Source organism: Sphaerodactylus townsendi, linkage group LG06 (assembly GCF_021028975.2).
Source record: "Sphaerodactylus townsendi isolate TG3544 linkage group LG06, MPM_Stown_v2.3, whole genome shotgun sequence".
NCBI lineage: Eukaryota > Metazoa > Chordata > Lepidosauria > Squamata > Sphaerodactylidae > Sphaerodactylus > Sphaerodactylus townsendi.
Genome location: NC_059430.1, coordinates 60,954,571 through 60,967,796, shown reverse-complemented (window position 1 = coordinate 60,967,796; position 13,226 = coordinate 60,954,571). Strand labels below are relative to the sequence as shown.

Below are 13,226 nucleotides of genomic sequence, written 5' to 3'. Positions count from 1 at the left end.
CATAGGAGGGAGGGCAGTGACCAAAACATAGTTCTACTATTATTGAGTAACCTTAAAACTTAAAAAAACCCTTCAAAACAAAAGTCTCCCTTATGTGTCTGAAAGACTGGTTCATACCCTTTAGGTTACAACTAGAATCTTTGTTGTTCATAAAGATTTTATTGAATGCAAATCAATTGTGCTCTTTCATTTCAGTGTGGCTCTCATCTTGGGCATATATTTGATGACGGGCCTCGTCCAACTGGTAAACGATATTGCATAAACTCAGCTTCACTGTCTTTTCAGTCTGCTGACACGAACCAGCCTGGAGAAGGAAACATTAGCTCTACTCCTGTCCAAGTAGATAAGACCAAGCTGTAGAAGGAAGTAATTCCTTAGAAAGCTCATGTTACTAGATGAAGAATGTTATTTTCAATCACCTTCTATACCACATTTTTTTTATTTTGAAGATCTTCTGTACTACTGTCATATTTTCCTGAATCAAAATGGGGGCCTTGTGTGCCAATATACTTTTATTATATTATTGCGTCTAAATAATTGTGAATTCCTGATCTTCAGAAGAATCCCACAAGAAAAGAGACTTGGACATTATGGAATTCTGCTTGCCTACTGCGTTGTTACTGAAGGTTCAAACAATATCTGTTTTTGTGATTGAGAAGAAATTGCAGTTTCTCAGAGTCAATGCAATGTCAATGCAGACTGCAGTACAAACAGCATTCTGATATTTTTTGTGTGATTGATTCTGATTTACATGGCTATGGACATGAATAGTCAATTATTTGTTTGAAAACAACCACATTCTTTAGTGATGGATTATATCCATTCCATCTGCGCTAGCAGATTTTTATCTTTTTTGTGAGTCTTTGCTTTTCCAATATAGAAGATTAAATTAAAAGTCACAATTTAAATCGATATGAATAGAGGGAACAGTAGGTTGATCTTTGTAGAGCCCAATCTTCCAGAACAAATAGGGCAGCCACTAGTGAGGCATTTGTTTAACTGTGCCCCTAGTAAGGGTCATGAAAAAAATAAACAATATTCAGAACAGCCAAAGATGATTAGCAGGATAATCTGAATTAGCTTTGTGGGAGGGGTGGGTCATGACACATGGCATGCAGTAAAAAACTGATGTGATATATAATATTTCTGATTCCTAAAACCGCACTTCCCAGTTTATCCTGGGAAAGTTAGTACCTCATGAGAGAACTACTCAACTTCCCACAATTAGAAGAGATTCTGGTTTCCTTTCTTTCAAGCTATGGCCAGTGTGCCATTTGAAGCATCCAGCTGCTATCCCTGTTTATATACAAGTCTATGACACAGACAGCAGTGAGCTTCTTGAAAGATAATCATTTATCCTCTCCTTTGTTACTATTTGAGCATCTATGTTTGCACAGTCGTCTTCTGATACGCTTTATTTATTCAAAAGCGATATGCACAGACAGAATTGAGCAAGTTTGAATTCAAAACTTATGCACATTGTAGCTGGATGAGAAATGAGATGAAAACAGTTCCCAAGAAAATAACTGTTTTTTGTGCTGAAAGATGCCTTTTGCACTGCAGTGCCATTGGTACAATTGCTCTGAGCATTTGTCTTTAAGTGGTGTTATAATTAGCATTGTTTTCTAAAATGTCGCACTACACTACCATTTAATACCATTTTGCTAAGGATACTACCTTAAATAGAGCAAAAAGTTTGATAAGCCTCACTACGCAAAGGATGAAAACTGTGTGGTGAAAATTAACATATACTTGAATAATAGATAGATGTAGATCTTCAGAATGTAATGTAATACAACAGAGAACAAGTACTGCTGTGAGCATTGCTGTTCTTTTATGCAGTTTATTTCCAGTTAGTGAAGTCCTTATTGTATAACAGTACAGCAATTTCTACATGTTATGTCACTCTTGGTTTTATTTTTCATAGAAGGGCTGTTGTTGTTTCTTGCCTTTGTTAGAAGAGAAGTTTTTCCTAACACATTATCTTGACATAAATCTCTGAAGATTCAGCATCAGTACCAATGTAGAGGCACACTATGCAGTTTATTTTTCAAATGGCCAGTGTAGTTGTGGGTTATCAAGTTTCAGCATGTTTCTGCCTTGCATTAAAGAAATGTATTTTGAAAACTTCAATAAGCTGTGCATTGGGAGATTCATATTTGCAACATTGGAATGTAGATAAGTTAGTCAATCTGCCTAGGTCAGTGATGGCGAACCTTTTCGAGACCGAGTGCCCAGACTGCAACTCAAAACCCATCGCAAAGTGCCAATACGGCAATTTAACCTGAATACTGAGGTTCTACAGGTTCTGGTGGGTTTTCCAGGCTGTGTGGCCATGGTCTGGTGGATCTGACTCTTAATGTTTCACCTGCATCTGTGGCTGGCATCTTCAGAGGTGTATCACAGAGGGAAGTCTGTTACACACTGTGATACACTCTGTGACTTCCCTCTGTGATACACTCTGAAGATGCCAGACACAGATGCAGGCCATGGACCCTGTGATCCATGGGCAGAAAAAGCTGGATGGGGGGGGGGGGAGGTGGATGGGAAAGCTGTCACTGCCCATGGACCCTGTGATCCATGGGCAGAGAAAGCTTGATGGTGGTGGTGGGTGGATGGATCAAAGGCAGAGGCGTATCTATGCAAACTAGGGCCTGGCGACAAAGCCTGAATTTGGTGCACCGCCTCGGTATGGGTGGCCACCCTTCCCCACCACAACCAAACAATGATTTTTTGCACCACCTCACAAAACACCCCCCACCTCCAGCAAAACATACATGGCTCTCTCCCCACCTCTTTCCCAATTTTGTCCTTACACCACCCCTGTGAGGTAGGCTGGCTTGAGAAACAGCTGAGGTAGGCCTGAGAAACAGCTCCAAGCCAGTTCAAATGGAAATTAACTTTTAAGCATGTAAAGCTCACACAAATCACCCCCATCAGAAGATTTACCAAACAAATATCAGCATCATCTCTCACAGATCACCCCTCACTCCCAGCAAAACATACATGGCTCTCTCCCCATCAACTCTCTTTCCTAATTTGGTCCTTACACCACCCCTGTGAGGTAGGATGGCCTGAGAAACAGCTGAGGTAGGCCTGAGAAACAGCTCCAAGCCAGTTCAAGTGGAAATTAATTTTTAAACATATAAATCTCTCACAAATCACCCCCATCAGAAGATTTACCAAACAAATATCAGCATCATCTCTCACAGATCACACACCCCCACTCCCAGCAAAACATACATGGCTCTCTCCCCATCAACTCCCTTTCCTAATTTTGTCCTTACATCAACCCTGTGAGGTAGGCTGGCCTGAGAAACAGCTCCAAGCCAGTGCAAGTGGAAATTAACTTTTAAGCATATAAATCTCTCACAAATCACCCCCCATCAGAAGATTTACCAAACAAATGCCAGCATCATCATCAGTTCTGTAGCTGCTGGGCTCCCAGCTCAGCTTCCCTTCTCCTGTGCCTGTCAGCGTGTGACTTAAGGGAGAATAAGGCATGCTGGGTCAGAGGGAGGGGAAGCGGAGTTCCCCAGTCCTGTTCCTGGGAGCACAATGGGATTTCTCCCCTGCCCCTGGACACTCCAGGCCACCGTACAGAGTGTGTGGGGCTACAACAGGCACTGGCAGCAGTTGGCTGCCTCAGTGCCGGGCTTGCTAAGGCCTGCTGAATCAGTCTGTGTGGAGGGACGTTTTGGCGCCCCCACGTGACCACAATGGATGGGGGAGGGGCAAGAGGCCTCCGCATGCCACATGGTGCACGCGTGCCAGAGGTTCGCCATCACGGGACTAGGTGTTTGAGAATCTGTAGGAGTTGCACCATTAAGATAGGAAAAGCGCTGTTCTTTGCACAGCAACACTAGGCTGTGTTTTTTTCCTGCTAACATTTATAAAGGATGTAAGCACAACTGGTACTGAAAAGCCAAAACACAGGTCACTTTGTTTATGGCCTTAACAGAGGATCTTGAAAGCTGAGCACAATATATAGGTGGGGGGAATATTGCTATATTTTTATTCTTTGAATGGTGTGGATATGGACAACTACTAACTGAAAATATTGTTAGAACCAGAGAATTATACTTTGTCTCTTGTCTATATTATATTGCAGAGCACATACTATTTATAGAGAGATAAAGGGAATGAATATTTTATCATTCAATACCATTTTAAGTATATGAACCTTTCTTCAGAGTTGTTCTTTGCTTTTTAAGATATGATGGATTTTTCAATGTAGATGTCTTTTGATATGTTTTTAACATATAAAGCTGCAATATATTTAATTACCAATTATAAATAAATGCTCTTCTGTTTTAATTGTTCTGAATCTCAGCATTTCTGGCTGTTACGCTTTACCGCCCCTCACCTGACACAAACAGTGATTTGTGGTTTGGATACTATACATTCAAATAATCATTTTCAGCATATTTCATAATATGAAAAGGAGAGAAGAGATAGAGTATACTTTCTGGGTTTAAAATGGCCCTGGGAAAATATTTCAGAGATCTATATTTTAGCTGAGGGGAAGAAACCTTTACAAAAGTGCTTAACCTTGGTAAACAAACAAAAAACAAACACTCCGCCCACCCACAAGAACCCTTAGCTTTTTGGGAATGTGTTTTGTGGAAAGATCTGGAATGTTCTACAGAGGTTGCACATTGCATAATATATGAATTCTGTCAAAGTTTTAAACTACAGATGAATAATTGGGCTAGAAACATTTTTTGAGGATTGGTGTCTAGGGAAACAGGTTTGGAATTCCCGATTGTGTTTGCACATAAGCTCATGTTGATAAATCAGCTAAACAAAAATGGGGTGAAAAGGGAGCTTTCTATTGCTGTCAATTCAGGTTTTTTGTCGGCATTCCCTGAGAATTCTTGGTGCTGCCATTCAGTTGTTAATGGTCAAATATTGAAGGGCTAACAAGGGACGTCTAGGAGCAAAACATACAGCCAGTGATTGTAATGCCAGGTGATGATCTGGCTCACTTTCCAGCTTCAGGATCTGTTAAGGCAATAAAAGCAGTTTGTAAGCTCTAACTTTGGTTAGTAATAGTACTTCTTTATGCCAGCTCTTGTGCAGGAGTACTGGTGCATATTAGACCTTCTTTATGCTGTAGTGTTTGGTGAGTAGATGTAGTAAAAAATAAAGATGATTCTTGCTTATTGTTGGGAACAATTCGTAGACCATGTGCCCACCATTCCTGAATGGTAAATCTACTCCTGTCTAAACTACAACCCTTCATTTTTTTAATTATTATATGATTTTCAGTTTTATGACCAAGCTAATCTAATAATAAATAATACAATAAAATAATGATCAGTCTAACTAGACCAGGGGTCTGCAACCTGCGGCTCTCCAGATGTTCATGGACTACAATTCCCATCAGCCCCTGCCAGCATGGCCAATTGTAGTCCATGAACATCTGGAGAGCCAGGTTGCAGACTCCTGAGCTAGACACATATTGAAGAGCAATATTTATGACCCTTCCTTGAACAACCATGGATGAGAGAACAGGGAGTAATTAATCAAGCTAATAATAAAGGACTAAAAGGAATATATCCTGGATAAAGCTGAACTTTGGCTACAATATAGAAGTTACTGGTAAGTAGAGTAGTAATAGTAATCTCTCGCAAATGAGGGATATATTTTTATGGGAAGTATTTCACTATATTAAGTGCCAGTTGGAATCCCAGTTTCGTTTCATAAAACAAAAGATGTATATTCAGACCCTCGGAAGTACTTACTATATGCTGCTGTATGCCGTAGAATTATAGAAATTGTGTTTCCTTGTTTTTCTTGGTCAGCTTCACAACATTATTTAGGAATCTCCCCAGTACTCAGTGATGGTTTCTTTGTCACATAAATGTAGGCATTTCCCTTGGAAGAAATGTTTTAGCTGCATTTTCTCAGCAAAACATAATTGCTGTCTGTCTCTTCACCTTACAACAGTGATGGCGAACCTTTTCGAGATGGAGTGTCCAAATTGCAACCCAAAACCCACTTATTTATCGCAAAGTGCCAATGCGGCAAATTAACCTGAATAACCCCCTCAAGCAGGGGCCAGCCTGCTGTAGCCTCCAGCAAGTCCCACATGTGTTGCTCTGCACCTCTCTGCCACCTCCTCCCCCAGGCAGCATCCACCTGCCAGCCGAGTCCTCCCTACTCGCTGAGGTGCACGCACATCAAGTCCAGCAGCCCAGGCCAACCTAGATGTGTGTGGGGGGAGCAATTCCCCCCCCACACACAAGGTGAACTCTGTGCGTGGGTGCCCACTGAGAGGGCTCTGAGTGCCACCTCTGGCACCCGTGCCATAGGTTCGCCATCACTGCCTTACAAGATCTTTGGGCTTTGAAGAGTTATCTGAAAAGTGGTAGAGTGTGAAGCATTGACTGGTTACTTTGTCACTGCTGAATCTGTTTACTCCTATTCAAGAACCTCTTGAATATAATGTGCCTCTCATATGCCTGCAGTAACTTTGCTATGTACGGCATCATTATGCCTATTGTGACATATTTGCTGAGCACTTCTCAGATAAAATCACTTGCATCTTCTCTGACTTGGTAGAAGACAGTATACCCTGCGATGGTATAGTCAGCAAGTTTTATCCAGCATTGGAATAGTCATGTGTTTTTTTCCAGCTTCAATGCAGAACTTTACTTCTCCTAATAGGAACAATATAGGAATACATGAAACTACCTTATGCCAAGCCAGGTCATTAATCTATCTTGGTCAGTATTGTCTGCTCTGACTGGTAAAGGCACTACTAGTGCCTGGGAATCTTCTTCACGTAAAGCAGATGCTCTATCACTGAACCATCCCTCTCTCCAAAATAGAATCCAGTCACTAGAAGAAAATAAAGAACAGATTCCAGTAGATCCCTGGCACATTGCACCTTCCCAGCTTAATCACTATTTTAGCATGATGGTAAGATTTTGATGGATGAAACCCTGGCAACTGATGTATGTACATGTATATCGTTATAATAGCAAACAAATGTATTGTTCTTGTGTTTTGTTAAAAGTTTTATAAAATTATTTTTTATCTTCGTGGTACAGTGTACCATTATCTTTCTTCTATAGAATATAATTATATTTTTAAAAGTCTTTCCTTGTTTCCCCTTTACTTCATGTAATAAGTTTGAGAAACATAGTAGTAATCCAATGATTTAATCTCAATTTGAAATTTACTGCAGGAAGACAATTGAGTAATGAATGAAAAAGGAAACTGCTTTATTTCAGAGCCCAAATGTCTTGGTTTACTTTTAGTACCAAGGAAAGACTTGCTTATTTGTGGCTTTTTACTGTGGCTTTTGCAGAGGCAAGTCCTGTCTTACAAACTTACTAGAGTTCTTTGAGAGTGTAAACAGGCATGTGGATAAGGGGGAACCAGTGGACATTGTCTACTTGAATTTCCAAAAGGCTTTTGACAAAGTTCCTCACCAGAGACTGTTGAGAAAACTCAGCAATGAAGGAATAAGAGGGGAAGTTCTCCTGTGGATTAAAAACTGGTTGAGGAACAGGATACAAAGGGTGGGTATAAATGGGAAGTTCTCACAATGGAGAGATGTAAGGAGTGGTGTCCCCCAAGGATCCGTTTTGGGACCAGTGCTCTTTAACTTATTCATAAATGACCTGGAAGTAGGGTGGGTAGCGTGGTGGCCAAGTTCGTAGATGATACCAAATTATGTAGGGTGGTGAGAACCACAAAGGATTGCGAAGAGCTCCAAGCGGACCTTGATAAATTAGGTGAGTGGGCTAAGAAATGGCAATGCAGTTCAATGTAGCAAAATGCAAAGTGATGCACATAGGGGCAAAAAATCCAAACTTCACATACATGCTACAAGGGTCAGTGCTATCAGTCACAGACCAGGAAAGGGATTTGGGCGTCTTAGTTGATAGTTCCATGGGAATGTCAACTCAATGCATGGCAGCTGTGAAAAAGGCAAACTCTATGCTGGGGATAATTAGGAAAGGAGTTGATAATAAAACTGCAAGGATTGTTATGCCCTTATATAAAGCCGTGGTGCGACCGCACTTGGAGTACTGTGTTCAGTTCTGGTCGCCACATCTCAAAAAGGATATCAAAGAGATAGAAAAAGTGCAGAGAAGGGCAATGAGGATGATTGAAGGATTGGAGCACCTTCCTTATGAGGAGAGGCTGCAGCATTTGGGACTCTTTAGTTTGGAGAGGGGGATATGATTGAAGTCTATAAAATTATGCATGGGGTAGAAAATGTTGACAGAGATAATTTTTTCTCTCTTTCTCACAATACTTGAACCAGGGGGCATTCATTGAAAATGCTGGGGGGGACGAATTAGGACTAATAAAAGGAAACACTTCTTCACGCAACGTGTGATTGGTGTTTGGAATATGCTGCCACAGGAGGTGGTGATGGCCACTAACCTGGATAGCTTTTAAAAGGGCTTGGACAAATGTATGGAGGAGAAGTCGATCTCTGGCTACCAATCTTGATCCTCCTTGATCTGAGATTGCAAATGCCTTAGCAGACCAGGTGCTCAGGAGCAGCAGCAGCAGAAGGCCATTGCTTTCACATCCTGCATGTGAGCTCCCAAAGGCCCCTGGTGGGCCACTGCGAGTAGCAGAGTGCTGGACTAGATGGACTCTGGTCTGATCCAGCAGGCTAGTTCTTATGTTCTTATGTTATTTTCTTGATGAGTCACATGCTGATACTGAAAGTCTTTCTGTGATGTTCCTTTCAGTTCACCAATGTTCTGTTGTTGTTGCTTCTTCACAGTCACACAGACTGGATCTGGCTATGGGTGGGTGAAGTAAATAATCATTGGATACTGGCTACTGGGTTGGACTTTGTATTGATTGATAGCTTTGGCAACGTTGATATAAATTGTGAGAAATGATTAGATTTAAACACTAGTATTAACCTAGAAAATGATGAGTCAAACTATTTCATCTTAGGTGTGACCTAGTATATATTGCTATGTAGGCAAGGAAAAGGCTCTAGATATTTATTTCCCAAATGTGCATGGTTTCCTGGGCATATAATCTTAATGTGTTTACCATTATGCAAAGAACAGTTGCAATTTTACTGTGCTTATCTCAGGAATCAAACAGCTTGTTCTTATCAGTTTAGTAGACAGCTTTAACAGTCTTGTAAAATGTCATATCTGGAACTGGTTACAAGGTACTATTTTGGTATCTACTGGAATAACCTGAGAGAATCAATAATTTACATGACCAGACATTGGCTAAGAATACACTTTCTGCCTGTGAATAGCAGGGTAATTTAGCATCACATGTTTTTTGGAATCAACTTTATATTCTTTCATAAGAACATCTGAGAGAAATAACTAATTTGGCTGGAAGACATGCATGAAGATATGTACTGTAAAATATTTATTTTGGTTTTTTAAATTGAAAACAACGAAAACATTGGCCATAAAGATATACAACATTTTTCAAGAAGCTTTGTTCACCCTGGACAAATGTTTTCATAAAAAATAGTCTGTCCTTCATAACCACTGTTATTGAAAAGACCTCCCAAGGTTACTTCATGGAAATACTTTAGATATTTTCTGAAATTCAATCTAATATAATTTCAACATTAGGGCTCATTTATAATATTGTATTAAAAGCCAATGCAATTTGCATGAAATATATCTGCCTGCATAATCTTGAATGCTGAATATTGACATGGTTTCCTAAGAAGTTTGAACCTTGGCGCTTATGTTTTTAAAAAACCCAACTGGCCTTTAAAACCACTAAGGAGAAGTAACAACTCAAATTTTTAAATAAACATTTCTGGAAAAATACTGTCCTTAAAAAGAGGCAGTAATCTTAATTTAGTGCTACCTTGAACATGTCATAGAAGCCTTGGCTGTGTACTTAATTATAACCCTTTGTTTTGTTTGGACTGCAGGCACATAGATTCAATGAAGGATCTGTTAAATCAGATCTGCCACTTTAAAATGCAGAAACAAAGTAATCTGAACAGGCATATGAACTTTAAAATGTGATAATAGCTATGTATGATCATTTAATGAAATTATTTTGACTTTGAAAAGCATTAATCTCATCAAAATATTTACAAACAAGATGTTCTGACTCAGAAATAATATGAATTTAAGAACTGTAATTTTGTTTGAAAGAGCTTTCACCCAACACTAAAATCCAGCTGTATTTACTCAAATACAAGACTAGGATTTTTTCAGGTATGCCATTAAAAATAAGTGGGGCTGTCTTTAATTCTTATACAAGTTTCAGTTATGCCCAATAATACATTTTTTTGTCAGTATAACATTTTTAGTAGGGCTGTGTTACATTTAGGGCAGGGGCATATCTATGGAAAATAGCACTCATGGAAAGCACTGACATTGTGCCCGTCCAGACATTTTGACACCCATCTTTTAAATAACTTTACCATAACATCAAAAATACACTCTTCCACTCTGCTGCTTGGCTTGTACTTCCACAGCTTTGTTGTTTTCAGAGTATGTATTTTAGATGTTCAGTCTCCTTTCAGAGGGGAAATTTAAGCCTTAGTTTTTTGCAAACACTGTTGCATCAATGTCCATCAAAAATTATTTTCTTCCTGCTCCCTCCCTTTTTTCTTTCTTGGCTCATTCATCTTCCAAACACATATTCTGTTCCAGAAAAGAAACAATCCAACAATGAATTGACTTGGAACTGGCCTAGTTCCACAGGCAAATAACCAGCCCACTTCGCAATACTGGATTCCCCTTTCAGTTTCTAAGGATGAAAACCAGGATTGGTGGAGTCTTGAGTGTAGCAACAATGTAGCATTACACTGTTCCAGTTATAGGAAGTGCAACCCTTGACAAGCCCCTCAGGTACCTGGCCAGGGGGTCAGTCCTCCTGCTGTGCAGTTGTGTGTGTTGCTGCTGCTTTAAGGCAGAGGCGTAGCTGGGTAAAGCTGCGCTGAGGACAGCCTCTGCATTTTCCGCCCCCCACAACCCCCATGGTCCCGCACTGCCCCCGCACCACCATTTACCTTACTCTGTATGATGGGGGGGGGTGACTGTGGCACCCACGAGAATGCAGAGGGGGATTTCCCTGCTAAGTGCTGCCGGTTCCTGCTGAGTGAGAGCCGGCTGCACCAAGCGAGTACCATTTCCATTTCCCCCTCTATCCATTTCCCCCTCTGCAGGGCAGAGGGTGTTCCCTGCTAAACGCCAGCAGTGGCACCAAGCGGGGCGCCATTTCCATCCCCCTCTCTGCCCTACAGAGGAGGCGGCCTCCTCCTCTGCAGGGCAGAGGGGGTTCCCTGCTTGGCGCCGGCACCAAGCGGGGCACCACTTCCGTTCCCCCCTCTGCCCTATGGAGGAGGCAGCGTGGGGTAGAGGGAGTTCCCTGCTTGGTGCCCCCGGCTCCCATGGCGCGAGAGCCGGCAGCACCCACCAGAGCACCGCCACCATTCACCCTCTGCCCTACAGAGGAGGTAGCTGCCTCCTTTATGTAGCAGAGAAGGTTCCCTGCTTGGCAGCACGAGAGCCAGCGGCACCAAGCAGGGTGCCACTTCCATTCTCCCCTCTGCTCTACAGAGGAGGTGGCTGCCTCCTCTGTGGGGCAAAGGGGGTTCCCTGCTCGGCACCCCCGGCTCCCATGGCACTAGAGCCAGCAGCACACCAAGCAGGGCGCCACTTCCATTCCCTCTCTGCCCTACAGAGCCTGCTCCCTGGAGCAGAGGGGTTTCTTTGCCCACGCGTGGGGGGCATTTTTGCGCCCCCGTGTGACCGGGCAGGGGTGCGCCCAGGACAAGCCGCCCCAGATGTTCCCATGGGCACTACACAACTGGTTCAAGGCAGCAGAAGCTTCTCTCCAAAGTTTGGCATAAGGTAGGTGTGGCTGAGCTGCCAGTGGCTGAACAGTGCCAAAAGGCTAGACAGTGAGTGAAGCAAGATGAGGCACACAGATGGCACAACTGCAGTAGGTGGGCAGGCAGCTTATAACATTAATATGAGCCTACCGCTAAAGAGAAGAGAAAAACAAACAGCTAGCCCTATTAACTAGAGTGCATTCAGAACAAAAGTATGGTTGCGTATGTTGAGCTGGTGCTGACGCAATGGCACAGGAACAATCATTATACTCACATAGTGTAAAGCTTGACCAGCCCAGGCATCACCATCAGGTTCACCTTGCATGGGCTGAGCCAAGTATCACCACTTCCCCCATCTCATTTCTTGTGTGGGACCCAGTGGGCTGGGTTCTGTCTCTCCTCCGAATAAACCTCCTCAGCCCTCCCATTCCATGTTCCAGTACCAGTCCTCACAATCTTGTTGTAAAATCGGCCAATCAGTGGTCAATTTTAAACAACTGTTTAGTAAATCTCTCAGAAGTTTCTCAGAATTTGTATTCATTGATTATTTTTATGTATATCAAATTGACTAATAATTTTATTTCTTTTCCTTTACTTGCTTGCTTTTGTCTGTTGTAAAAATTTAATAATTGTAATTTATAGTCTGAAAGCTAAACACTGTATTATTGTATTACTTTTGATGACTGAGGAAGGCCAGCAAACTGAAACACGTCTGATTTTGTGTCAAAAAAGTGTCCCAGAGACCCCCTTCGTGTATTGTAATTGTGATATTGGTTGAATCCCACTGCCATCTTAGCCAGGTTTCAGAACACAAACTAACCAGGTTTGAGGTTGTTTGTGTTCTGAAACCTGGCTAAGACGGTAGTGGGGATTCGACCTTTGTGTACATGGCAGGCTATTATGGGTCTTTTTATAAATGTGGATGATTTTAATTTAATGTAGATGGGAAAAATGTGTTTTTGATACTTATCAGTTTTATGTTTAGCATAACCAGCAATCACTGAACCAGCAATCCTTTTGCAAAATCCCAGGCTGGAGCTGCTCCTGTGTGAACAGCCAGGCACGAAGCACTTTATTTCCCTCCCTTCCGCCATGCCTCCACAGCCAGGGAGAATTCACCTGCCATTGCCCTGCCCATGCAGGAAGGCCCCTTTTTCTTTTAAATTTTGCATGTTACACAGGTAACAGGTGCAGCCAATTGTATTGTGGGACGATCGGCATGGCCGTGTGGGTTCATTTGTGCATTCCTACACAACTACGTATGTGTTGAAGGAAATATTTTTTAAAATAAGCGTTTCTATGTGAAAGTGCAAAAGCAACCTGGATTGTTTCCGTGGGCTCCAATCATTGCCCGCATGGTGTGCATGTGAACAGGAAAAAGGAAAATGGGTTCCTTTATAATGACTTGCCA

At 41.9% G+C, this 13,226-nt stretch overlaps 1 protein-coding gene across 8 annotated transcripts in view; it reads left to right on the top strand.

Annotated features, from left to right (window-relative positions):
• MSRB3 (methionine sulfoxide reductase B3) overlaps positions 1-2,301 on the top strand; it is an 80,788-nt gene extending 78,487 nt beyond the window's left edge. For all 8 annotated transcript variants that reach the window (XM_048500166.1, XM_048500165.1, XM_048500167.1 and 5 more), the window contains one exon: positions 196-2,301. In XM_048500166.1, the coding sequence (XP_048356123.1) occupies positions 196-360 (165 nt within the window). In that variant the 3' untranslated portion in view covers positions 361-2,301. The remainder of the gene's footprint in view (positions 1-195) is intronic.
• The last annotated feature ends 10,925 nt before the right edge of the window (positions 2,302-13,226 follow it).